Source organism: Oreochromis niloticus, linkage group LG14 (genome assembly GCF_001858045.2).
Source record: "Oreochromis niloticus isolate F11D_XX linkage group LG14, O_niloticus_UMD_NMBU, whole genome shotgun sequence".
Classification (NCBI taxonomy): Eukaryota; Metazoa; Chordata; class Actinopteri; order Cichliformes; family Cichlidae; genus Oreochromis; species Oreochromis niloticus.
Genome location: NC_031979.2, coordinates 16,957,320 through 16,984,940, shown reverse-complemented (window position 1 = coordinate 16,984,940; position 27,621 = coordinate 16,957,320). Strand labels below are relative to the sequence as shown.

At 38.5% G+C, this 27,621-nt stretch overlaps 3 protein-coding genes across 51 annotated transcripts in view; all 3 read right to left on the bottom strand.

Annotated features, from left to right (window-relative positions):
• LOC100702702 (von Willebrand factor A domain-containing protein 5A) overlaps positions 1 to 5,517 on the bottom strand; it is a 221,118-nt gene extending 215,601 nt beyond the window's left edge. For 34 of the 49 annotated variants that reach the window (XR_003213730.1, XR_003213731.1, XR_003213732.1 and 31 more), the window contains exons 1-9: positions 5,367 to 5,516; positions 4,618 to 4,665; positions 3,363 to 3,565; positions 2,744 to 2,978; positions 1,455 to 1,621; positions 1,257 to 1,371; positions 987 to 1,162; positions 808 to 896; positions 565 to 709 (exon numbers count right to left, since the gene is read on the bottom strand). Coding sequence is in view for 45 of the 49 variants with exons in the window: in XM_025897996.1 (XP_025753781.1) it covers positions 565 to 709; positions 808 to 896; positions 987 to 1,162; positions 1,257 to 1,371; positions 1,455 to 1,621; positions 2,744 to 2,978; positions 3,363 to 3,565; positions 4,618 to 4,665; positions 5,367 to 5,382 (1,194 nt within the window). In the remaining 4 variants the exon portion in view is untranslated. Of the gene's footprint in view, positions 1 to 564; positions 710 to 807; positions 897 to 986; positions 1,163 to 1,256; positions 1,372 to 1,454; positions 1,622 to 2,743; positions 2,979 to 3,362; positions 3,566 to 4,617; positions 4,666 to 5,054; positions 5,075 to 5,366 lie in introns of those variants that run through there. The other 15 variants (XM_025898007.1, XM_025897995.1, XM_025897991.1 and 12 more) reach the window with 3 other exon arrangements.
• A 1,618-nt stretch (positions 5,518 to 7,135) lies between these two features.
• On the bottom strand, positions 7,136 to 26,038 carry LOC100703789 (von Willebrand factor A domain-containing protein 5A). Its single transcript, XM_019367368.2, has 23 exons — positions 25,888 to 26,038; positions 23,773 to 23,820; positions 23,472 to 23,674; positions 23,154 to 23,376; positions 22,675 to 22,841; positions 22,486 to 22,600; positions 22,198 to 22,346; positions 22,019 to 22,107; positions 21,785 to 21,929; positions 20,299 to 20,378; positions 20,095 to 20,209; positions 19,794 to 19,952; positions 19,605 to 19,708; positions 17,143 to 17,357; positions 14,965 to 15,006; positions 14,693 to 14,752; positions 14,305 to 14,346; positions 12,580 to 12,630; positions 12,184 to 12,225; positions 11,055 to 11,198; positions 10,620 to 10,765; positions 8,244 to 8,367; positions 7,136 to 8,157 (listed from the first exon to the last, which is right to left on the bottom strand). Exons 2-23 carry the CDS (start codon positions 23,813 to 23,815, stop codon positions 8,078 to 8,080), a joined length of 2,538 nt encoding a protein of 845 aa, XP_019222913.1. The 5' UTR covers positions 23,816 to 23,820; positions 25,888 to 26,038; the 3' UTR covers positions 7,136 to 8,077.
• Positions 26,039 to 26,607: 569 nt separating this feature from the next.
• The window catches only part of LOC106097973 (von Willebrand factor A domain-containing protein 5A), a 34,431-nt gene continuing 33,417 nt past the window's right edge, over positions 26,608 to 27,621 (bottom strand). Inside the window, exons 30-31 of the mRNA XM_019367365.2 lie at positions 27,374 to 27,497; positions 26,608 to 27,267 (exon numbers count right to left, since the gene is read on the bottom strand). Coding sequence (XP_019222910.1) covers positions 27,188 to 27,267; positions 27,374 to 27,497 — 204 coding nt within the window. The 3' untranslated portion in view covers positions 26,608 to 27,187. The remainder of the gene's footprint in view (positions 27,268 to 27,373; positions 27,498 to 27,621) is intronic.

The following is a 27,621-nucleotide window of genomic DNA, read 5'->3' as shown; positions in this document are numbered from 1 at the left end:
GAGGTCCCTTTACGGTTTGGAGCTGCGGACCTGTTTTATATACGCGCGGAATAGTTTTCAGTACGAGATCGCAGCCTTACCTAATGTCCACCCTACTGTTACTCGTTTTATATTAAGATTTAAATATCTAGTTGGTATTGTTATGGCGAGTAACCTTCAGTAATACTAATAAATCACACAGCAACAGTACATTCATGTAGTTGTAAAAAAGCATGATAATATATTAAATAATCCAAAGTATTCAGAATATGTTACTCTCATTGAGTAACATAACGGAATACGTTACAAAATACATTTTGGGGCATGTATTCTGTAATCTGTAGTGGAATACATTTTAAAAGTAACCTTCCCAACTCTGACTATCAGGCCCTTGTAGAGCAAAATCAGGTAAAAAGATAATTCGTTGTTTTTACATCCAATCAGCCCAAATAGCAAAGAGAAATTAAAAATGCATGCCATGAAAGAGCTCGGGTCTTAGGAGGTTAAGGTTAGAGTTAGGCAAGTAGTAAGGTTATGATTACAAGAAGTCCCCAGAACATTAATGTGAGCCACTGTGCATGTTACCTGTCTAGGGTGACTGGGAATGCAAGGCTGGTTGTAAATATGTTTGAGGGGCTCCAGCATCCCTGATCCTCCCAAATCAGCCTCCATTTGATCAACATTCTTCAGCGCCTCCTCCATGGTCTCTTGGCTATACTCCACACTCTTACTGCCATCACATAAATACCAGTACACAATTACATGCACTTCATACCAAAAACAGAAAGTCTTTAGTTGGGCTGACTGATACGAGGGAGACAGACTCACGGGAAGATGTGTTCATAACTGGATCCAAAACTGTAGATGTTGAAATAGCAGCCCATTGGTAAGCTCTTCAACAGGAGCAGCACAGCATCCTTAAGAGAAGCGGGAAAAGATGGTAACAGTCACTGGCTGGTAGGGACACTATTAAAGATGTTATGACTGTAATAACTTATTAAGGATACCCTGGCAGAGCTCATACGAGTTTCCTCCTGCTCACTCTTACTGATAGCACAGTCCATACTTCCAGATCGATCCATTAAGAACACAAACTCTCCACAAGAAGTCCCTGAAGACATCACAGTCTCTGGGAACTCAGGGTACAGACTCACCATCACCACTGGATCACCCATCAGAGTGCCTGAAAAATAAAAGGGACAGAAAAATGACGCAAAACAGTTTTTACTGTTTATTCCAACAAATTGCAGCAAACAACTTCACTCGTTTTCACTCACCCGGCTCAGCAGAGGCCTGTCCTGCCTCCACCACAGCAGTGGGCTGGTGGGCATCTTTGTAATAAATCAGCAGTTCAACATCTCTGTCAAACTTGTGTCCTGCAGCCAGCTTGACCTGCACACCAAAAACACATTCATGTTTAATTCTCAGTAATAAGTAACAACCACACACAACAGACGCATCAGCACTTTACCTACCGTGGCCTGGGTTTGATCAGTGTTGAGGTACTGGAGAGGGTCCAGGGAACAGTTAGACTCTACTTTAGAGATTGGACGAGGAGAGGACACTCGGGCAGAGAAAGACAGAGTGTAGGGCACCCAAGAGGCTGGAACATAAACCACCTCTAAAGATTTAGATTTCCTACCTGTAAACAAATGTGACTGATTAGAAGTAACCCTTTTTTTTTCACAGCTGTAACTTCAAATGACACCAAAAGAGAGCAGAAAGGGAACTGCAGGTATGATGAGGGTCAGTCAAATGTTTTCTTTCAATACTCTTAAAGGACAGCACCAATACAGAATGGCATGTCCATCCTCCAATAATTTATTTACAATAATTTTATAAGATTCATTATATATATTCCAACTTTATATCATAAAAATTTCAGCTAAATCTGTTTAGACAGAATTTTTTTTTCTTTTTTTTCTTTTAGCTAGTACATGTTTGTATTTGTCCAAGAGTATAGATCCTGATTTGTTTTGATAGTAACAAAGATCAGTATACACATAAGGCTTTTATTTTTAAACATCTTTTAGATATTCATGTTCAGAGATCTTGATGCATTCTCAGTCATCCAGGTAAGTAAATCTCAGAAGGTTGATTCTGTTCATCTGGTCGTAGCATTTTCAGTGAGAGAAACGTTTCATCACTCATCAAAGTGACTTCTTCAGACTTCAGCTGTTGATCAATGGTCATGAGAATTTGCATAATCATGATGAAGAAACTGACCTCCCAGCCCATTGTTCCTTCACTGGTGCTAGTTTCAGTCATTATGCAAATGTACTGTCAATAAGATTGGGGAAACCTGCAGTCAGGTGAGACTGAAGAAGTCACTTTGATGAGTGATAAAACATTTCTCTCACTGAAAATGCTACGACCAGATGAACAGAATCAGCCTTTGGAGATTCATGTTCAAACATTGCTGCAGTTTCAATTTATAACAAAAATGCCATTAAAGTAGGTGCAAAAGTCATTTTTCAAAAATATGTATGTTGAAAAGTATTTTAGATATAAACAAAATTTTGACCGCAATAACTATAGATGCTCAAATTTTGTATCATAAAATTTTTATTCAAATCAGTGGCAATCAAGCAGAAAAGATTCTACAAATTGCCCATTTTGAGATGGAATGACTTACAGTAGTTATTTTTCGGTTAAGATGTAAATAATTCCATGTAATATCTTACTCATTTCCACATATGTAGTTATGAAACCTTTTACATGTTTGAATTTGAGGGTTTCTGCTAGTGTCAAGTGTTTTTCATACCCCGATATTTGTATTGAGGATTGAATCGAGGGTTGAGCACAGCAGGCAGACAGAACCTCAGACCATCATCAGCCTGCACAGCCAGCTCAGTCACGTACTCCAACCTGATGGAGGCGCTCTCTCCTGGAGGCAGACTGCCCACACTCAGAGAGAATATATCTGGACTCTGATCACTCCCCTCCAATAGGAAGGCCTGCTGACCGGAGTTCAGAGCATCATCATACTCCTCACGAGCCTGAAGGACAGGTGACACATGTCAGTGACATTCACTGTGTTTATTGTTATTTTGAATCTTTTTTTTTTCTCCGCCTGTCCCGTTTGGTTCTTTTGCGTTCAGAATTATTGTCTAAAGGCAAAGAAAGATGCCCTGTTGAGAAAGAAAAAAAAGAGAAAACGAGCAAAAAAATTGAGCAATATAATAAAGAACATCATCGCGGTGATCTATGTGAATATAACAGTAAATACTAAATATTGAATATTATTGTGCAGCACGTAGGATCGACAGCGCAAGGAAGACCAACAGAGGGGCAACCGTGCCACTCTCCCGGAAAGAGCTGAGGAGAGCCCCAGATGTTTTGAATCTTACTTATAATCAGGTTATATTTACTGCCCAGCTCACCTTCTGTTTCTCCTTCACCTCAGCTACAATCTGTGTCTGTCCAATCTTAGCACTGAAATGACAGACAGCAGCATCTCCAGGCAGAGGGAAGACAAAAACAGCCTCTAATGGTTTGTCCTTCTTGTTCTCGTAGTTCAGAGTGGAGACCACTGTAGCCACATGGTCCCTCACCTCCAGCTCCACCTCAATGCTCTTCAGAGGAACTAAAAGAAATACAGAATCACCATGAATACATAAACTAAACATGTTTTACAAAGAGTTGACTCATCGATTATTTCTTCTTTTTACAAGGAAATTCTACCTGTTTACCAAGCTGATACTTAAAAAAAGGTTTTGGCTGACAGTGACAAAGGTCAAAGTGTCAAAACTACTGTTTTAAAATGTTTTAAAATATACTCTTATGATTGTAGTGGTAAAGTGCCCTTTTCATTTGAAAGTTTGTTGAGTTTGTTCTTAATGTTTATGATATTATTCTCTACAATATGCTTTTAAATGGTGTTTTATGTCTGGCAGAAATGCAATGACATGCTGCATGCCAAACATTTTGCACCGTACCCTACTGTGCATGCGATGCAGGCTCACAATGGATTCAAACTCACACCAACAATCAACATTAAAAATCATTCAACTGTTTTGGCTAATTTTTTGAGCAGTATGCTTTCAATACAGATTTAAATGTTTTATTAGAAATACTTGTGTTGTTAGGTCCTGCCTGATCTTTCGATCCCCTTTGAAGAAAAAGACATCAATAAACTCAATCCAAGATTATTTACAATACAGAACATGAGGACTAGTATAATGTTGTTAAGACTGCTTTCATCCTTCATGGACTTTTGAGTTGAATCATAACTTTTCATTGACTGTGTTAACTATATAAGACACTTTCTTTAATGTTTATTCTGGAAGTTACATTTAATTTAAACAGACTTTCATTTGACTATTCAACAGTAATATTATTTAAACTGAATTAACATGAAAGACTAGATTTTTGTAGTTCTAAATTTTTATACTTTAATTTTATTTTATTTTTTAAAGAACTACACAAGGACAAACATGAAATGTATGACATTGCGGACTGTATTTCTGCTATTTGTCCCTGTTTTCAAATACTGTTTTTAATTAGATATTATCTCTATCACAAACGATGTGTGAAGCAAGATATTATGTGCCATTATAATCAGTAACCAGTTACATTAAAATATTGCATAATCCAAAAGTGGTCAGAGAGAAAACAGAAGTCTCTTTGTATCAGTACCTCGTTCCTTTTGGAGAGTTAGCAGACCGGAGAAGTTCATCCTTGTACCTGTGAACCAAGAACATTATTTTAATGCTAATAGGAACATCTTGGTAGTTAGTTAAATTTTAATTGCATTATTAATTTGATTACTTATGCACAGTTTTCCAGTCATACAGTTTTATTTATAGTGAGGTGTTTTCATTTTGTTTTCTTGTTTCTTTTCCTAAAGGAATGATTTGAAAACCACTTGTCAGCATTGTCAGCTAACAGTGAATATAGTAGATATTTAGTTAGGCTTAAAATGTCCGTGTTTGAAAGCAGACAGGCAGCACAAATAGTGCTTTAAACTGGTCCAATTTATGTTGTGAAATTGTTACATGGTGGACGAATGTGTTTTTCTTAGTGTATGTGTGATGTGTGTGGTGGGTGAGGTGGGCGGAATCGTCACCGCATACCACTGTTGTGATGACAGGTAACAGCTAGCCTGAAGCACCTTCCGGTTTAGTTCTTCCTGTTGTTTGCATCAGGAACCCCCCCCCACACACACACACACAGATGTCTCTCTGTAAATGCGGTTGTCTGTTGCAGCGCAACCGCATTTCTTTATATCACGATAAAAACATATAAACAAAATTAATAAAGAACTTCAATGTGACAGCATTCAGACTGCTATCCTTAGTTTTAAGGTTTTCGTGTCAGTGTGCAGTAATGTGTTGCTGAGCAGTGAGTGATCAGGCTGCTTAAATAAATGCACGGTAGGAGCTTACCTCTAAAGCCCGACATGTGTGTCAGATGTCAGATGTTTTACTGCAGTCCCCGTTTGTAAATATTAAAGGCCAAAGTGTTCACACAGCACAGACTCAGCTGATATGTCACCTCTGTCTGATATTCTCACTTACTTGTTGTGATGTGGGTGGAGCTTTTTTTCTCAGCCTTAGCTCTGAGAACCGTCATCAGGACTTGAACCTCGCGTTTAAAAGTCTTGTGGTGGTACAGAAGACTGTAGGGTGGCTACAGGGGCGTATGGGAAAATGTTCTTAGTGTGCCACTGAACTTAGATGGGGTAGCAAAATCATAGCCATTTCTTTACACATATGGAGGCGTTACGGTTGATGTATCTTTGATTAAAATACATAAGCAACAACAGCAGGCATATATCCAAATAATTAAACATTTCAGGTACATAAAAATGTGAATTTTGATTTTATGTACTGTATAGCCTATATAATAATGAGCATGTGCCTCAATAAGTATAAAAACGTGAAAACACAAAATGTCAGAAATCTCCACTGTCATGAAGAAATGGATGTTTTTCACCAGAAATGTAAACTTCATCTTTCATGATTTATTATGTTAAATTAACCACCTGTGTTAAAATCTGAAAAGCCCGTTTTATTGATTCAAAATATGTGCTGGCACAATTATAGGTTAGATTATATTATAACTAAGAAATAAAGTAATTTTGACACTTATTTTTATAAAGAACATTGTCATATGGAAAACTAGGGTTGCACTAGGGCTAGCAAGATTTACCACCACAATATCCGCCGCTCCCCGACTACACTTTATGGATCCACCTGTCTATATGGAGTCTCACATACAATTTCACATTTTTTGTCTATAAGCTGCGATAAACCCAGAGCAATAAACCATATAAATCTTTATTATGTAAGTGCCCTGAAATGCAGCCATTTTTTTCTTTCCTTAAAATCACTTTGATATTTCTTTATGTGTTAAACAAGTAACAAAGTATAAATTTCATCACCAGAAAGTGGGAGAGAAAAAAAGGGACAGTCTTTCTGAAAGAGCTGCTACAGTCTTTACTTTCTCAATGTTATGATAACAATTCTGATTTATCTGTTTATTTGTTTACAATGGTAAACACAATTGTCAAATACCAATTTACAATACAAATATATAACAATTCTAATTATATAATTAAAACAAATTATAACACACACATAATATTGTTGTCCGGTTGTTCCATACATGTATATACATCATGTGTTTGTGTTCAAATTTTGCTATATTATCATTATTATTATTATTTTCACAATATCTCAAATTATCAGTTTATGTTATTATTTAAGATGAACAAGTCACCTTTCCAGGCACTGATTTCTCCACCTCCTTGCTGGTCTTACTCAGTACAGTAGCCAGAGGCGCATCAAGCAAAAAGCAGCCAGACGCCTGCTGGAGGGAGATTAATGTCAGCAAAGGGCCTGTGGGTGGCTTCTTAGGTACAGCAGGTAGAAAACAAATTAATTAAATATTTGGTGTATTTAAATATTTATAATATTTAATACCTACCAGATAAACCAGTGCATAAAACCACTGCACAAGAAATAACTGACACACACACGCACAGCTTTCCCGTTTAATTTTTCTGCCTTCAGTGGCCCTAGCATATATCTAAAAGTTTAATGTTATTAAAAAATAAAGCGAAAATGCATTCAGATCACAATTCTGATTGCAAAGCTGCCAGACAGGATTTAAAAAATAAATAATGAAATAAAACAAAAGTCACAAATCAAGGTTTTACTTGCTGATTATTGATTTTTATTATTGTAAAAACAGAACTGCCATAATCCACCTGCATACAGTTTCTCTTGTTTAACTGCTCAATGTATTCATAGAATTACAGTACTTGTCAGTACGTGGAGATTTTGCACCGATAACTAATAACTGACTAACGAATTAAAAAAATGCTGCAACTTGGACAGTAGTGGGAGATGTGTTTGTTGTTTGTTTTGGAGTGTCCCTTTCACTGCACAACATTTTTGAACCAAAGTATTAAAATGAATCACAAAGGTGATATACTAAAATCAGTGGCAAACAACAATCGTCCATCAAGTAAGCAGGCATGACTGTGATCATTGCCACTGGACAACACTGAATCAAAGGCAGTATATTCTAAGTAGATTTGAAGGTGAAGCCACTTCAAAGCCCTTTTTCCAGTAGCATCTACTCGGGTTCGCCATGACTCGATGCAGCATGACTCAGCTCAACTTCTTTTTCATTAAATCGAATAAGACCCAATGTGCATGGGGTTATTATAGCAATTCCGCCAAATGTTCTGTAATATCATTTTTGTGTGACACGAACGCCACAACAAAGGTAGTGGTATACCTGTTGCTCAGTCTGTGGCTTTTTGGCAGAGTCAGTGATCACGGTGTTGTCTTTAGTGTAGACATTTCCCTTGTTGCTAGGTTTCAAAAATGACGGTTTAGTTAGTTAGTCATTAAGTAGACGCTCTCATGATTCATCGAGTGACACCACTGACCAATCAATTTGTGGCACGCAGTCTGTTGATGTCACATTCTACTTGCATGGATCGCTTGGAACCCCGGCTGAGGAGGTACTAAAAAACTATCCACTACCAGATACTATCACCTAATGGAAAAGGCTAAAAACAGAGTTGAGCCGTGCCGACCCAACCCAAGTAGGTACTACTGGAAAAGGGTTTATAAGAAATCCCTCAGAGTCCCAAAGCTTCTTTCGTCACGCTGCAACCCAACAGTAAATTCGCAGCTTCCACACACTCTGTCACCCATGGTGCTGAAAACACAAAACAAAGAAAGACAGCTGAGTGTAGCATCAACCAGTGTTAAAAAGCACTTTAGCACTTTCATACTTTTTACTACCATTCTGAGCACGGAGCCATGAGGCAGCCTTCATAGCCAGAAGATCCCACTCATTCTTTGAATCCATCTTTAAACCATGAAGCCAGATCAGAGCCAGAATGGTAGCCCAAATGTCCTTGTTGGCCTAATTCACCAAATCAAACAAAATCAAATGATATAGACAGAACACAATCCTTCACATGGAAAATGCTACCCAGTGATTATGATCTTGTTTTCTACCACTTTGAAAACATAAATAATCTGAAAGAAGGCACTGAAATACTTTCATAAGAGTTTTTTGACTGATAATAAATATTTTTTGCTCCATTTGCTGACTTCAATGTAATTTGTTTATGTTATAGTTGCATCCATATATTATGTTATGCTCATCTGAAGTAGGCCATAGTGGCAGCAGACTAATCCATATATTTTCCATATTCCTTCTGGGAGATCCAAGTGCATTCCAGGACCAGACAAGGAATATAATTTCTCCAGCAGATTCCCGGGGTCTCTTCCCTTTTGGTCATGCTCTAAATATTCACAAAGGAAGGCACCCAGGAAGCATCCTAACAGAGGGCTAAATTACCTTGACCTGCTCTGTCTGAGATGGAGGAGCAGCGGTTCTACTTCAAGATTTTTCTACATGTCAGAGCTTCTCACCCTATCTATAAGACTGAGCCCTACGGAGCAAACTTAATTCAGCCGCTTGCAGTCATGACCATATTCTATGGTCATTACACATATTTCATGATCATAGGTGAGGGCTGGGATGTAAATGGACTGGATAATTGAAAGATTCATGTTTTGGCTCACATTTCTCTAAACCACAAGAATCCAGGAAACATTCCACCACTTTCCAACAAAGAATCATGGCTTCAGACTTGGAGGTACTGACTTTCATACCAACCATTTCAAACTGTGACAAATTGCTCCAGTGGATACTGTCACAAGCTGGCCCATGGCAAATGATAGAGGGAAGACAAGACAGATTGTGTTGCTAATCATTACTTTATTCAAAAAAAGGAAATAACAAGCATGGGATATGAGAAGTCATAAGTATCAGTGGCTGAATGGAATAGATTTGTGCTAATGTAACACAGAAGGTCATGCTCCAGTGAAGCATACAGAACCACATATATCACTTAATTGCAACAGATCATGTTGGTTGATATATATATATATATATATATATATATATATATATGTCATTTGCAAAAAAAACAGATGTTATTCTGAGATTCCCAAAGCAGATGTCCTTCTTGAAATTTAAGAATAGGATCGAAAACAACAGGCAACCCTCCTGCTCCTCCTCCTGTTCAATGATTGGCCGGAACATCTTTTCAAAATACCCTGAATTAAGCTTTCCTTGGGAGGCTAAGCAGCGTAATACCCCAATAATTTATTATAATAATAATAATAATAAAATGAGAACCACCACCCTGGACTGCCACTCCACAGGCACTGTCCCAGATGAAACATTAAAAACGCATACAAGTAACCCTTCCTGCCTGCTTCTCAACAATCCTGGTGACCGTCTGCAAGTGTAACTGGTGAGACTTACCCCAAGTGTTCAGGCTCTCCCTCCTTCATATGGAACGTTTTGCTTGGGTTTTAGAGTTCCTCAACATGCCTTTTCCTCCACGGGACAGCAGTTCTCCTCCCCAACTAAACATGGCTTAGGCCAAACCCAGCTTTTCCCTCCTGAGTACCCAGATAGCTTGACAGACCTTCTTTGATGCCTGCCAAAAGCCCTCCTCCATAGCTTCTCTGAACTCATCACACACCCAGGTTTTTGCTTGAAGTTCTGTTCAACTGTTGAAGCCACAACCCCATTTGGCCCCACAATACCTGCTTCGGGAGTATCCCTGGGCCAACCCAGTCTAGAAAGCCTACTCCTTAACCTTTACAGCCTCTCTCACTACTCTTGCATCCCGTGGGAGGTCCAAAACCTCCCTCTTTACCCATTTAGGTTTTCTAGGACTGTTTAGCAGTCCTCCCTGCCATCTAGTCTGACTCACCATTAGGCGGTCAGTTGACAGCATTGCTCTCCACCAAAGTGTGCAAGACATAGTGCCTCTAATCAGATACAAAAACAAAATCAACCACTGACCTTTTGCTCTGGCACAAAGTACACTTACAAACAACCTTACACTTAAACATATTATTTGGTTGACCAACCTGTACCTAGTACAGAAGTCCAATAACAAAACATCATTCTGATTTAGAGCAAACAGGCCATTCCCCCCAATCACTCCTCTCACAGTGCCTCCAGGTACAGTCCCTTCCATGACGGCACCCAAAAACTTTGTGTTATATATGAAAATTTTTAATTAGGTTTCATACTGTGAAATCTGACATTAGCACTTTATGTAATGATTTAAATTGACAGCAACCCACCAATACTGGCTTTGACTTCTCCACCTCCTCGTTGGTCTTTCCCAGTGCAGTAGGCAGAGCTGGATCAAGCAACCACTTGCCAGTTGCCTCCTGGAGGGAGACTAACTGCAGCAAAGGATCTCTGGTTTGCTGCTCGGGCACAGCAGCTGAAAAACCAAAGATGAAACAAAAGCTGGACCTGATTATAATTATTCTACATGTGACGACATAAAAAGTCTACAATATAAAGCAATCCATAAACCACCATAAACTTTGAAACATTTGTAATATATTTATATGCCTCATTCAAGTTTTTGTTGACTATATTTTCACATTATTATTTTCTTTTTCCTAATCCACTAGCACACACTACACATACATGTGATGAGCCAACTACAAATGTCTGGCATTCTGCAAATGATGGAAGCTGATAGTTTTTTGGATTTATCTACTTACATCTAGCATTACCTTCGGACACAGATTTTAGAGCACCATCAGCCACCGTCTTACAAGATTTCCAAAAGTCACTTAGTATCTTCTTCATCTGAGTAAATACCCCTGTCTTGCTGTCAGACTTATTTCTAGGTTTGTAGTTACAAGCTGGTGAGAGAGCAGATAAACAACACCTTGGTATAGATCAATTTACTGTTATTAAATGCATACTACATCGAATTTTAGTGTTTTGATACGAGCTTCCTTTAATATGATGAACATTTGATTAAGTTTATTCCTCCACAATAAACAGAAATCCACATCCATGACCATGAGCAACAATGCCTGTCTAAAACAAGGCAAATAAAAGCCCTCTGATTCCACTTAATGTGGGGGCCTTAACTAAGTAAACTGTCACCCAGTGCAATGGTTTGTAACTTGGTAATGTAGGACAATTTCTTTGGAAAGGTTATTTTTTTCTTTGTTCCGTTTTTCTTTTCTTTTTTAAAAGATGTGTCACAAAACTAAAAACACTTTGTCACTTCAAGGTTTTAAAACAAATAGTAACTGTTTCTGACATGGGAATTGAGAAATGAAACTACTAAACACACGTTTACTATGGTAATAAAATGATTCACAGTAAGTACTACTTAACATGGGCAAATTGTTATGACTACAAAGGAAAAGGTAAATGTCAACTGTTCCACAAAAATGTGGTAGTTATTTCAGTGTTTACAGCCATGTATTCATAAAGAAACACTGTTTCTATAGCATTTAGCTTTTAAATTTAACTTTAGCATAGGGCATGTCTTCTGATTGAGATAAGCAAGGTAAACAAACTGTTTTTTTAAACAGTCATCATAATGCCACAATCCTTTGTGTCTTCAAGACTTCAACTTAATAACTATAATACTATACTACGGTATAATAACATTTACACTGTTTCATGACTCTTTTCAAAGGCAGAATTTCTTTAGCAGGATTTAAAATATCACAAAAACTTAAAGAATTAACTTTTCACGTTAAAGTTGCAAAAAAGTTAAACAGTAACTGTGCCACAGAAATGTTTTGTTCAATGTTTACAGGCAGTCACTCTAATTATAGAACATAAACACACATCTGTGTTTCTGTTTTATTTAGAATTTTTGCTCACCTTCATAATCCTGATCAAGAGGCAGAGCGCAATTCATGTAATCTGTGGAAAACAAAGAAGGCAAAGAAATTAAGCCAAGCTTCATGCCATGAATCGCAACAATCCATTTAAAACTTATACTTAGAATAAATAAGCTTGTTAAATGTTCAAAATTGTAAAAATAAAATGTGATCATTTTAACACGCTGTAATTTATAACTCCTTACAACAGTGCAACTTTTTCCACAGGATTTAATGTGTCACAAAGGTTTATAGGGGCAACATTTTACATGTAAATTGCAAATGAGTTAAACAGTATTTGTATCACAAAAAATGTTGGTTTGTTCAGTGTTTACCAGCATTTAGACAAGAAAAACAAACCAAAACAAATCAACAAAAAGGTTAGGTTTTTGCCTACCACCAGATTCCTGATCAGCATCCATGTAACCTATGGCAAGAAAGGAAGGTTCTTTGAGATATATAAAAGAGGTGAGGGGAAGACATAACAAATAATGAATCATGAAAATCAGTTTAAAATGTATTTATAATAAAAATGTTAAAAATGTCAAATGTTCATAACTCATCCCAAGTGTGTATGTTCTTCAGTAATATTTAAAATATCACAAAAATGTAGAGGAACAGTGGGGTTTTGGGGTTGTTTGTTTTTTTACAATAAAGTCCCAAACAAGTTAAATAGTATTTATTTGTTCATGTGTTTCCAGGCAGTTATTTTTTTCTTTTATAGAAAATCATGTGTTGTTCTTTCTCATACAGCTTTTTATTTTTATTTTTATTTTTAAGTAATAGATCAGATCAATCAAGGCAAGAAAAAAAAAGAAATTCCAATGACTACAGTCTCATTCAGCAGGATATGGAGCCCTGAGTCCAGAGTCCATCATGACCACTTTGCAAATCCAACTCCTTCATAGTTTATACCGTTACAAAAACAAACAAACATAAAAACAAAAAATCACTATCGGCTGATGGCCAGTCCAGCTGTGCAGTCAGCTGGTGGGCAACAGGCATCTCCGAAAACATTAGAACACTTTTGCAAATATGTGGTGTCTTTATAAATCGAACGAGAGGGGCTGTTATTGTGTGTGTATATGGATAATAGCAAAGAAGAAGAATTTTGTTCGCTCAAATTTAGCTTTTCTTCGCTCAAAATAAATTTCTCCTCAAAATGCAACACTTGTACTTGCAAATTTTTTTTACGTGTGCTCAGAATAGTGGCACAAAAATAACGGCATAGACCCGTCCAAACCCTCTGTGACAAATTTTTGCGTGTGTCTTCAGAGAACCGTTAAGTTTTGTATACAGTGTTGTAAAAGCAGAAGGGATGAACTGCCTAATTGTTTTCCTTACCTATTCTCTTGTTCATTAAATTAGGGAGTTAGGGTAGTGGTTGTCTTTTATTTGGCTTTTGTTTCATGCAGGGTTTAGGTAGCACCTTCTTTTGGAATAGCTTGTTTTGTGTATTATTTTAGCCTTTGTTCACCCCAGAGTTAGCACTGTTAGTTTTGGAAGCAAAAAAACTCCACTTTGGGGGTTAACCCTAATGTTGTGGTTCTGTTCCCCTAGACTGGGATGTAAGACCAGATACCACAGTATACCATCCAGGAACTGGACTGTCAGGACTGTTTTAAAGGAAATGGGGGACCAACACAATATTAGGCAGGTAGTAATAATGTTATGAGTTATCTATCAATCTATCTATGACTCCCTTGTAGAAGTAGTCCAAGAACACTTTAGAATGAAACGACTGTAATCTGCAGTAACTAAAGAAGGTTTTTTCAGGCACAAAACAAAGGGAGAAGTGACGACATTACAACTAAATTTTGTACCACCAATGGCAATGATCAGTTTAGCATGTTCTTATAATTAAAAGGTTATTAAAATGTCAAAATAGTGTGATTATTTTTGTTATTTTTTTATACAGTGATTCATATGCCATTACAAGGCAGCAGGTTCTTCAGTAATATTACCGTCATTTAGAGGAACAGCTTTTCACAATAAAGCTGCAAACAAGTTAAATACCGACTGTCCCACAGGAATATTGGTTTGGTCAGTGTTTACAGGCAGTTATTCTATTTATAAAAAAATCTATTTAAGAATGTTGTGCTATAATTAGCCATTTACTTACCTTCACAATTCTGATAAGGATTCAGGGTGCAACCAACGTAATCTGTTGCAATTAAGAAAGGCATTTTCAGATCCAAAAGCGAGAAGTTAAAGACATTACGCTAAGCCTCATATGAATCACAGCAATCAGTTTAAAATGTATTTACAATAATAAGCTTGTTAAAATGTTCAAAATGTCAAAAATGTTTTTCTTTTCACACACTGTGATTTATAACTCATTACAACGGTGCAACTTTCAGTAAGATTTAAAGTATCACAAAAACATAAAGGAACAATTCTTTTCATTAATGTTGCAAATGAGTTCAGCAGTTACTGTGACACAGAAATGTTGGTTTGTTCGGTGTTTACCAGTATTTAGAGAAATAAAAAACAAACAAAACTTAGCTTGCCATAAGATTCCTGATCAGCATACATGTAACCCATGGTAAGAAGGGAACCCTCTTGGAGATCTAAAGGAGAGGGGAGGTAAAGAAATTATAAAGAAATTTAAAACTTAATCTTGACAACAGTTTAAAATGGATTTATAAAAATGTTCCAAGTGTTATGAATCACTGTGTTTTATGCACAAAGATTCATAACCAAAGGTACGAGTTCTTCAGTAATATTTAAAATATCAAAAATTTAGAGAAACAATATCTGTTGTATTTAGCTTCTTGCTTACCTTCATAATCCTGGTAAGGACTCAGAGTGCAATCAATGTAATCTGTGGCAAGAAAAGAAGGCATTTTTAGATCCTAAAGATGGACGGTAAACACATAGTTAAACATCATACCATCAATCATAACAATCGGTTGTAAAATGTACTAATAATATGAAGCTGGTTAAAATGTCAACAAAGTGGGGCTTTTTTCACACCGTGATTTAATAAGTGCCATTTAACAATATTTAAAATATCACAAAATTTATAGAAACAATGTATAAAAACATGTTGTCATATTTCAGTTGTAATCATGTTAACTTTGCAACAGAATTATTGGTTTATTCAGTGTTTACAGGCTAGTTAGTGGTTAATATTTTCATAGATCAGGTCCATTGGATCTTTTAAGGATGTTTGGATATCACCTCTTCTTAAAGTCAATAAAGAGTTCTTTTTACTGATGGCAGTAAACTTGACTTTAATGAGTTGTACAATCTTGGGTTGATATTGTTACAGCATCACCTTGATCACAAACTATGCTACCATCAAACTAAAAAAAAACATAACATTCAATGAGATAGTAAAACAGGTACAATAGAGATATAAAATGATCTATATAACATAAAATATACCTTGCGGGCTGACCCATGTTTAGAGGCTGAAATGAGCACTGTACAGATACTTTTAAGAACACTTTAACATTCCCGGACTTAAATTGGCCTCTCCTGCTTCAACTTGCCATGCTCATGCTTCAAAATGGGCGCGCATCTCATAGTTCCTATATGAGAATTTCTAAAATAAATGTCCTATTGACATAAAATATGCGTAATGCAAAATAAAATACATTAACTAAAATTATGTCAGTAAAACATTTAGCATCAAACAACTGATGTTTTTCAAAATTTTATAATTTGAGTAATTAGAAGGTCCCGGATCACAGAGAGTGTGAGGATTGTTGCTCTATTGCCTGTTTATATCGTGACAAATTCTTTTTGCATAACGTGGACAGTATTGTGTTAATTTATATTTCTGTGAGTTTGTCTATCTGCATCTGGTCCCACAGGATCTTAGTCTGGTCTCTCTCAACCACCCTATGGGGCGTGTCCCATTTTGAACTCAACTTCCAGGCCATACTCGGCGCAGATATTCCTCTATACTATGCCGGCAACTTGGTTATGGTCTTCCTTGTATGCCCCGCCTGCTAGCATCTTGAACCCTGCAATTACGTGCTGGAAGGTCTCAGGGGCAACTTTGCATAACCTACACCTGGGGTCTTGCCTGGTGTGGTAGACTTCAGCCATTATGGATCTTTTGTTGCCATGATTAGTCTTTCAGTTCAGTTTTGTCCAGCCACTGGTCGGATTTCTCGATATCAGTCACTTCTTCTATCTGTCAGTGGTGCTTGCCCTGCATGGACCTATACTTCCATGATGGTGCCTCTTTTTCCTCCTTTTCTTTCTCAGGTTTCTGCTGCCTGGAGTATTCCCTAAGTACGTGATCAGTTGTGGTCATCTTCCTGATATGCTCATGGCTCTTTTTTTTAAATTTTATCCTGGATAGTGGTTCTGACACTCACCAGTCCTTGGCCCGCTTCCTTTCGCTTGGCGAAAAGTTTCAGGATGCTGGACTTGGGCTGAAACCACATGCATGATAAGGAGCTTTCTTGCAGGTGTTGATGCCCAGATCTTGCTCTTCTCATTTAGCATACTCCTCAGGACTTGCCTTACCCTCGGTCTCTTCTAGAGGCCTCTTGATGGTTCCCATTTGCCTGTGAGATTCCAACGTAGTTTCTGGCAGTCCAATCGTGTCCGTTCTGATTACCCTCTCTGTCTTTGTCACCATCCGACTACACGTCACCAGTCGGAATGACATTTGGATGTCATTGCTGTTTTATATGTTTTTCATTCATCTATTTAGTCCCTTGTTCAGTCTGCCCTCTCTGCACTCCATTCCATTCAGCTGCCTCCTGAATGGGCCCCACAGCATATAGACCTCTGGCTGACCATCCTTTATTTGGTACACTGTCAGTGTTGACCAATGGCCTTTTTTCCCTTAATATTTTGGTTTTTAGTTTAATGAGCTTGTTTTCAAATCATCTTATAAAACAATTTTTTAATCATTGCACTCCCTTTATTCATGCACCGTAATTTTGATCTTCAGAGTTGTGGGTGAAAGTTTTAGTTCTTGCTTTTAAAAACTCACCGTGTTTTGAAATATTTTTGTGCAGAAGAGGTCCTTGAATCGCCTCGCCATTGTTGTTGAAGACAGCAATGAAGGCAGTCAGTGAACTGCTTATACCCGATTGGACACTGAGCTGCACCACCTTCTCCTTCACTTTTGTGTCTTGCCATCCTCTGTCTTCTCCCTCCTCCAGGGAACGAATCAGAGTCTGAGCACCCAACTTGTGGACTGTTAATCTGTAAAGAAGTACGGACATATTTTTACTACAGCTGTTTACCGGTGACTTCTCTGTTTTTATTATATTGTATGCTCTTTAAGGTCAAACATAGATGGAGATAAACCCACTACGTCATATAAGAATCATAGTGATAACATGAATGGTGACAAATGCTCACACCAAGAGAAAATCTCCTAGTGGAAATCTCTTCCACTAGGAGCAAGTCTTCACATTAAAGGTGAACACTTGCTTCTTCTTAAACTTTCCAATATTTCTGTTATCAGAGTTTAGGCTGTCAGAATATACATAATATTTAGGCCAAAATAATTCACAGTCATGACAATAATTTAATATTCATATCATTTTGGTGTTTGTTACAAACTGAATATGAAATTAATATTTTCTATTATCACAATGTAAGGTTGCCTACAATATACATAAAGCACATTAAATATTAACAAAGTTAAAAAAAAAACGTAAATATCATGTCTAGTAATGTCTAGTAAACTGCAGGTACACCTATAAGTTGAGTCAAGGTAAGGTCACATTAACACATTTAAAAAGAGGAAACATTATCTCAGAGACAGCAGAGCGCTGAGGAAACAGAGTAAACAGAAGCTCATGGTAGCATTTCAAGTGAAAAGAGATAATGCGATATAATTATTTTCCACTAGTTGCACTGGGCAGTGTATGGACAGGAGGCCTCTATTAGGACCTAAATTCGACATGCGAACCTTTTATTAAGCTGAAGGTGAAACTGATGAAATGTGGAACATAAAGTACAACAGGAAACAGAAAGCTATAAACTACCGAAATCTAAACTGGGAACTAATACTAACAGTAGGAAGCACTGGAGCTGGGAGACAGGAAGGGAAAGTGAGCTGATGTTCTGACAAAGGACAAAAAGAGACTGAGGCAATAGGTACGTTCCAAAAGTTAATTTTGCTTCTTAACTGAGAGACATGACTGAAATATCTGCAAAGCGACCATATTAAGAGCTGCTCAGTTCTCTAAATACTAAGGAAAGGCGCTTCAATGCTTCTTTTATTGTTTCTTTGAGCAAAGGATACACTGGACCATCCTTTACAGAAAGGGAGGAGAAAATGCTCTCCCATAATTCACTGTGAGGACCATCCAACCATTCTTGGAAACAAACATAATAAACACAGTTGCGCAACAACATTTGCTAATGGCACAGCAATAAGTGGAACAATAAGTGGGGTTCACCTCTAAACAGTCAGCGTGAGGACAGAGGGAAGAGTTTTAGGACAGAGACAAAGTTTTGGCACTGCAATAAGAGCTTTAAGCATCTATGCAAAGTCCCAATTACACACTAGTTCTGATAACTCCTGAAAATAGACTCTCCTAGCACCAACTATTACAGCCGCAACAGATGTGAAACTATTTTTCTGCATTAGATTTTGTGTGTAATTTAGGTAACATTTACTTGACTCATTTAAACATTCTTCTACAACTGCATATGCTTTGAAGCCAGTCGCAAAATACTGTTTTTCACAACTTTCACTCACAAAACTGACACTGAGCCTCAGTTTCAGCAGATTTTTTGTGTCAAAACAAGGCTTTCAGCTGGTGCAGACATTTGTTAATCTGAGCCTTCCTCTTCAAAAATCCAGCTTTTGTAATCAAGTGATGATTTTTCACAGTCTGTTCCTGTTTATATGATCTCTATAAAACAATGGTGTCAAAGCACATTGTCGTGAAGTAAGATGCTTGTTTTCTAGGCTATCTTCTGGATATTGTAGTTCCAACTCAGCGAACATCCGGTGTCATGATGTTAAGGAGAGACGAGTGTAAGGCTGCTCCGATTCTCAGCACAAGACTCTTTTCTTTTCCCCAAGTCCTTAACATTTCCGCTATGCAGCTGAATAGTGTAGTGGTAAGACTACACACCTTTGGAGCGGGAGTCTTAAGTTCCATTGTCACCCGGTATCCAATAAGGGTCCTGGCTAGACCTCCATGTTAAAACAAAGCCCGGGAATGGAGCGGCTACGTCTGCAGCCTGTCCGCAGCTCGAACACAAGTATTTCACTACATGTTGTACTGTGTATGGAACAAATAAAATTAGAATTTATAAGTTATTTATTTAATCACCTAACCCTGTTGACGTGATCGTCAAGGTCAAGTAAAAGAGGTTAGAAATAGAACATGGGAGGGATTAACTGGATAGTATCATATGCTTCTTTAACTTTAAGTCTAAGGTCACGATCCACAGAACAGTGCTGTTTATAACAAAACTCAGTTTTACCCAGTGTCCTCTGCAGGTCTGAGACTGAAGTGCAGCTGGTTCTCAGAGGGATGACCTGCCAGGCTGTACTTCAGCGTCACACAGCCCTCTGCTGCCTCTGAACTCTGACACAAAATCACAGTGTTAGAAGTCACGTTATTTACTGTCATCAAATATCTAAACAACAACATGAGAGGCTGCTGCTCCTACCTGTCCAGTGAGCTGGGCATAAATCAGTGACCTCTGACCCTGGAAAAGTGCTGTGATTGGTGGAGAGAGGACAGTGACAGACACTTCCTTTGGTAAATCCCATGTGACTGAGATGTCGACCACAACCGGCTGCAGAGCAAATCGCAGCGACTGCATCGCCTGAAAAATAATGAAAAACTCTCCAAATATACACAAACAGCTGGAACAGAGATTTTACTCACTGCAGGTCAGATCTCAAATATGTATCTGCTGCTGCTGCTGCGATGTTTAACTTGACTTCTAATTGTGTTTAATGTCTTACTTTTGCTTGCATCCTGTCAGTCCCTGTGATGAACTGAGCGTGACCTCCTCCTTCTTTGGCCATCCCATTGATGAGAGCAGAGCTGGCCCCTTCCCCAATCCCAAAAGAGAAACACCTGCAATACAACAGTTTTCTTCAAGTACACAGAGGACATGTTGGGCATTCTCAAACTGTGTAGACGTACTTGTGTTTTTGTGGTTTCACCTGTGAGAATCTGAGTTCTTCTTCACCAGATCTATCACTTCTTTGGTGTTCCCCACCTCTCCATCAGTAAAGACAAACAGCTAGAGAGGAGAGTTGGCACAAAAGGACATAACATCAGACCCACAAACACACAGCTTGTTCTGAGAGCTGAGTTAGAGTTCAGAAACACAAATGTTTTTATGGTAATGTGCAAAGAACAATGTATGGTTAATATGAACTCAAAATATGGTACTTAAGAAGATGGAAGAAGGGTAGTATGATAATGTCACAGAGCTAAGAGACATATGTACAACATGTTTATATCATTCTATCATTCTATTCAACTATTATTCAGTTTTTTCAAGTTAGTGAAATGTCTTCTGAAGTCAAACATACTGTGTGTGTGTGTGTGTGTGTGTGTGTGTTACATAGTTGAGTTTGGACTCTTTTTGGGGGTGCTCAAGGAAATTTCCATCAGAGCACTGTGGCAGGGCGTGGCTGGCGGTGCCACAGCAGCGAAGGTGGACACATCTGCGTGTCATCGCAATCACGCCTGGCCAGCTTAAGAGTGGTGTGAAGTCCTGTTGTATTGTTGTTGTGTACGTGTGGCTGGCAGCTGGGAAGCTGACCCGAGTTGTACAAACGGCAACCGTTTAATAAAGTAAGATGTTTCAGAATGCAGAATCGTGGTCGCGTCATGCCTCATTCTTGCCACAGTGGTGCCAAAACCCTGGAAGGGTAAGCAGAAAGAACTCCGGTACTGGATTGACTGCAGCACACAAAGGATTGCAAATCTGGCAGCGCTAATCCAGTTCTGACCGACACCACCGCCACCCCCACCAGGTTCCCCAGCGGCAGGCAAGCAGCAGGGTGCGACCAGCCAAGATGCAGCCTGCCGCCACACCCATGCCCAGTCCTCGGGCGGGAGCGGCTAGTGCCCAGCGCGGTGCCTGCGCTCACATCTTCCCTGTGGAGGAGTGCCACAGAGCAACTACTGTGTCCACAAACTGCTCAGCCGAGAGCAGTGGAGGAGCCACGTGGGGAAGCTGCTCCAGCCGGAGGTGGAAGAGGTGCACAAGGGTCCATTTTACAGGATTCATACCAATCTAAACACGGTGAACAGGATGGCTGTCATTACATTCATGTAAGGGAATACAAATCTATTCTCCACTCGTGAAATTGGGGTATATAATGCTGAGTCTGCATCATAAAGGGAGGGTTTGTATGAATTAATATAAAACAACTCTATTACCAGTTTGCTTCAACGGGTGGATTAGATAGAAATCTCTGTTTATTCACTCTGAATAGATCATCGTACCAGTTAGGCTGCTTTTGAAGGTAACATTGTAATGTTATTAAACTGAATTGAAGTTTGCAAATCTGAAAACAGTTGATGACATTTGCAAAAGCATATTTCATTAATATTAATCACAAGAAACTGTATGGATGAAATTATGTTTGGGAGCTGAGCTCCCTCTGAAAGTTTGAACCTAACCTGGTGTGTTACCTGTCTAGGCTGACTGGGAATGCAGGGCTGGCTGTAAATATGTTTGAGGGGCTGCAGGATCTCCGTTCCTCCAAGATTAGCCTCCATCTGCTCAACTGTCTTTAGAGCCTCCTCCATGGTCTGCTGGCTGTACTCCACACTCTTACTGCCATCACACAAATACCAATACAAACATGCATGTATGTATTTCATGTCAAGGACAAAAGGACCTTTGTTGGGCTGAGAGAGACTCACGGGAATATGTGTTCATATCTGGACCCAAAACTGTAAATATTGAAATAGCAGCCCATTGGTAAGCTCTTCAACAGGAGCAGCAGAGTATCCTTCAGGAAAGAAAGAAGAAATTATGAGCCCACTGTGTGAGAGGAACACTATAAAACTAAAGAGTTTATGAGTAAGTATATTATGGATACCCTGGCACTGCTGTTGCGAGTATTACTCATACTTCTAGATCGATCCATTAAGAACACAAACTCTCCACATGAAGCCAATGAAGACATCACAGACTGGGGGAACTCAGGGTACAGACTCACCATCACCACTGAATCACCCATCAGACAGCCTGAAAAATAACAGACAGAAAAAATTATATAAATTTGCTTTTCAGTGTTTTTTTCATACACATTTAACTTCTGAGTGAAAGAATGGTGATATTAAAAATCTGTCTTTGAAAACAAGCTACTTCACTCATTTTCACTCACCCGGCTCAGCAGAGGCCTGTCCTGCCTCCACCACAGCAGTGGGCTGGTGGGCGTCTTTGTAGTAAATCAGCAGTTCAACATCTCTGTCAAACTTGTGTCCTGCAGCCAACTTGACCTGCACACCACAAACACATTCATGTTTAGTTCTCAGTAATAAGTACAGAGCAGACACATCAGCACTCTACCTACCGTGGCCTGGGTTTGATCAGTGTTGAGGTACTGGAGAGGGTCCAGGGAACAGTTGGACTCTACTTTAGAGATTGGACGAGGAGAGGACACTCGGGCAGAAAAAGACAGGCTGTAGGGCACCAGAGAGGCTGGAACAGAAGTCACCTGGACTCCTGCACCTTCACTACCTGTACACAACATCAGGTTAGAAATGCTGTGAACAATAAGGCATTAAATATTAAAGCTTCTAAAAACATCTGGTCCAATTAAAGTTTTCAGGGAAATTAGGTACAAGGCTGGCACAAGTCTTTTACATTTTTTCTAATCTGATAAATATATTTGACAGTCACAGTGTTATGTCTTATCTTTTCTTCGAGAAAATAAAGTTGAACTTTGAAGCTTTTTCTGCCATATATTGTGTTCTGTCTGTATTGTGAGGTTGGTTCAAAACCTAATATGGTTTAACCATTTCTGGTCCAAGTATTTTGAAGTGTTCCTACCCTGAGGCTGATATCGAGGGTTGAGCACAGCAGGCAGACAGAACCTCAGACCATCATCAGCCTGCACAGCCAGCTCAGTCACGTACTCCAACCTGATGGAGGCGCTCTCTCCTGGAGGCAGACTGCCCACACTCAGAGAGAATATATCTGGACTCTGATCACTCTCCTCCAATAGGAAGGCCTGCTGACCAGAGCTCAGAGCATCATCATACTCCTCACGAGCCTGAAGGACAGGTGACACATGTCAGTGACATTCACTGTGTTTATTGTTATTTTAAATCTTACTTATAATCAGGTTATATTTACTGTCCAGCTCACCTTCTGTTTCTCCTTCACCTTAGCTACAATCTGTGTCTGTCCGATCTCAGCACTGAAATGACAGACAGCAGCATCTCCAGGCAGAGGGAAGATAAAAACAGCCTCTAATGGTTTGTCCTCCTTATTCTCGTAGTTCAGAGTGGAGACCACTGTAGCCACATGGTCCCTCACCTCCAGCTCCACCTCAATGCTCTTCAGAGGAACTAAAAGAAAAACATAAACATCCAAACACATTTTTTTTTAATTTAATTCAAAATTAGTTTAGTCTCCTGCTCATTTTGGATGTTCATCAACTTTTTACCTGGTTCCTTACGCGCAGTTAGCAGACCACAGGCTCTCATCATTGTTCCTGTGCAAGAGACAACCACCACAGAGATTTACTCCAAATAAAAGAATTCAGTGTTGCTTTCATTTTGGCTCCAGAAGCCAAATAAATAACAGATGACAATGACAGTTAGGAGGATCTGACTGAGGAACAGTTAAGATCTAAATCTAGAACTAGGGAATAGTTACGTAATATAAGGATTTAAAAGCTTTTCAAAGTTTTAAAGAAAACAATTAAGCATCCAAGAGCCTTTTCTCTATAAATTGTTTCAGCATCTGGCAGCTGAAGTTTAAATAAACTGTAAGTAGGGGATAAACTTTTGGCTGTGACTTTAGCAGACAGAATTAGAGTAGTTTAAATCTGATAAAATGAAGGCATGTATTTCATGTCTTTCACTTGTAATTTAAACATTTTTTTTTACTTTTCCCACATTTTTTATTAAAAGTAAGGATGACTGTAAGACCTTAATTTGTAGCCTAAATCCAAATAAAGTCCAAAGCTAGAAATGACATCCTGTTTAGGAGCAGACCTAATGTTTCACGATTGTACACATCAGGTCATGCATTAAGTTTGGGGCGCTGTTATGTGTGGCCTGAGAGCATCGGTCCGGTCATCGTCTTGTTGTGTTTTTATTGTCACCTTCATTAACCTGCTCTCTCACATCTCTGATTTATTCTTAGTGCTGAGTGTGGGCGCTCATGGCTTGCTGCATGAATATAAACCTGAAGACAGCACAACAAGGGGGTCGCCAACTGGTGTTTCGGTCCTTCTCTCCATCTACCTGAACTCCATCAGCATCGGTTTCATCTTTCTGTTCCTTTAATAGTTTGGTTTATCAAGTATAGGTTGAGTTGAGAGTTACCAGTACTCCTGGTTTTGGTTTCTGTTATTCTAGTTTTACAGAACAAAAGCCTGGATCAAATGGCACATTGTGTGGTTGATTCATGGACTTCTTCCTCTTTGTTTGTTTTAGTCAGGGCTTCCATCTCTTTTTTCCCCTGTTTGTCATCTTTGAGTAACTATATTCCCAGTAATAAAATCTTGTGTATGGCAGCAGCTTTGTGGCATCTTATATGCTGGACAAATAGAAGTTTTGGGACATCAGAGAGGATTTACTTCTGTTACTGCGTATCATCAAAAGTGCTAAATATCAAGATGGATAATTTACAATAATGTAGATGTCTAATCTAGCTTATTTTTTTACTTAATTATTCATATAATCTCTGACTTTTCCCCCCATTTGCAATAAGTTGAATTTTATATTTTAGAAAAAGATACATCTGGAGTTGATGTAAAGCTTGGAGGGGGGATGGTTTCTTTATTAGATGTCAAACTATTGCATTTGTAAAACCACAGAACAGAAGCAGTGCACAATGAATAATAGTGGTAACAAAGAGGTTTTTTCAGGGACAACAACAACAAATATAGCAGGATGATGTCTAATTGACAGGCTGAAGAGTTAGAAAAAACAAAAGGTTAAGTACAGGTGAGAAGATTTTTGCAAATGATATAAATTTATTGATTGTTATTTTTACAGAAACGCTCAAGAAACTGTTTGCATATCTCGGTGAATCCTTCACTTTGTTTGCTATGAACAGGAACGTGTATGCACACCGTGCTTTCTTTCTTTTTTTTTTTTTTTAACATAAGGCTACCTGCATTTTTCTAAGAGCTTCTGGCTGTACAAGATTAAGAAATAAGGTCTGTGTTGCGGTTAGAAAGAAACACTTTAGTTTTTACCCAGGTTTCGGAAATCTGGCTACTAAGTGATATGTATTGTTGCATTAACGTGTTTGACTGGGCCACAGCATCGTGATTTAGCTTGAAAAGACAACAAATTGTGTTTCTCGCCACTGAAATTTGAGGTACCCAAACTCGTTACGTTTCACCGCCTACTGCAGCAGCCCTGGGTGAGATTTTTTTTTTAGACTCAGAACAAGTTTTGATATTATTCTGGCAGTAAATAAAAAGGAAAATACAGACTGCATCTGTATACAGCTCCTGTCAGTACACTTCTTACGGCGTTTTTTATGAAGTGCGTCAGGTTAAAACGTCTAAAGAAAAGTTAAAGTGAATTGGAGAAAAGCATACCTTTGAAAAGAGGGATCTGTGGGTCCGATAAGCACCGATCTGTAGTATGTGTGTGAAGTTCAAGCTTATGTGTCTACAATACGCGCACGCAGTTCTACTCCGGTGACGACAGAGGCTGCATCCCTCCAATGAGATCGTTTAGTGAGCGAGCCTTCACAGATGTACTAACAGGAAATTAAGTTATCAACTTTATCTTTCCACATTAAAAGCTTTACGGATAGTAGTGAGTTTAAGAGTTACAGTTCAGTTTCAGATATGTCTGTAATGGTATGTTTAGGCATTATATTTTATGCTAAAGTATAGGTTTTACATTTACAGCCTTTGCTCACGTTTACTTATCAGAACTTATGTTTTGATAAACTTATTTTTCCCTGATGTTTTGTGTTAGTTACGTGTCTTTTTATTGTAAAGCTTTAATGTGACTTGTCCTGTTTCTACAAATGCAGACTGGTAGTTTACATCTTATATTTTTTGTATATTGACGTCCATGAGCATGTGTTTTCCCGTTAATAAAGAATGAAGGAATAAGCACCATGGTAGTTCTTCAGTGTAATTCGATACTGTACTCCTGTATATCATTATTCATTTTCTTGAACTGAAGCTATAGATCTTTACTCAGAAGGACTGAGTTAAACCAAAGACCAAATTCTTAATCTTCCAAGCACCAAGTTTAATTTTTAATTTTCAGTTCAAGGCACAAATGGAAATACAAATAAAATAATTTGATTAAGTTCAAAAAGCATTTAGAACAATTGCAACAAAATAAAAATGAAACATTAACAATAAATATAACAGCGGAGACATCATTCAGTACAATTTAATTCAGTTTTGTTTATATAACTCCAAATCACAACAACAGTTGCCTCGTGCTGCGTAACAATGTGAAGCTAGACAGCCAGCAAACAAAATAGAAGAGATACAAGGCTTGCTTTTCTTGACTTTGAAGACCTTTTTAAACCTTTTCCTTTCTTACGGCTTCTCCTCGTTTTTCTAACTGAAATGTACAGAAAATGAAACATAAATTACTTGCTAATATACACATCTTAATCACAAAGACAAACGTTTCCCAAGGCACAAGTGTGTAGGGCACATTAAGCGTGTACATGAGCGTGCTTTCTCTCTTATTTCTGAGGGGAGGGAGCAGGACAAAAGACACACTATGGAAGAGAGCCAGAGATTAATGATAACTGATGATTAAATGCAGAGTGATGTATAAACACACAGTCAGTGAAAAAGGTGAATGAAGAAGACACAACACTGAATCAAAAGGCATTTGGCATGACTAGCTCTTTGAGAAAACTCAGAGTCCCAGAGCTTCTTTCTTCACGCTGGAACCCAACAGGACATTTCCAGCTTCCACACACTCTGACACACATGGTGCTAAGAACACAAAACACAAGGATTAAAAGAATGAATGTGCAAGACTAGCTGATTTCAACTTTGTGTCATGGATATACAGCGTTTTCTGTTATTATCGTGTTACTACCATTCTGAGCACGGAGCCATGAAGCAGCCTTCATAGCCAGAAGCTCCCACTCGTCCTTTGCATCCATCTTGAAAGCATGAAGCCAGATCAGAGCCAGAATGGTGGCCCACACTTCATTGTTGCCCTAATTCCCCAATCAAAGACAAATAAAACAGAGAGCACACACTCACACATATACACACACCAAGCCTGAGAGCAACTGACTTTATTCAGTACAATAAACAAGCCATGCACACTTATTTTGTGTG

Excerpts from the sequence above, each read along its gene's own strand:
- LOC100703789 (XM_019367368.2), bottom strand. The coding sequence starts at position 23,815 with ATGATGAGAGCCTGTGGTCTGCTAACTGCGCGTAAGGAACCAG. Across the intron at positions 19,709-19,793 it reads ATGCCCAGCTCACTGGACAG|AGTTCAGAGGCAGCAGAGGG; the intron begins GTAGGAGCAGCA and ends ATTTTGTGTCAG. Across the intron at positions 11,199-12,183 it reads TCTTGATCAGGATTATGAAG|CTTGTAACTACAAACCTAGA; the intron begins GTGAGCAAAAAT and ends CTCTCTCACCAG.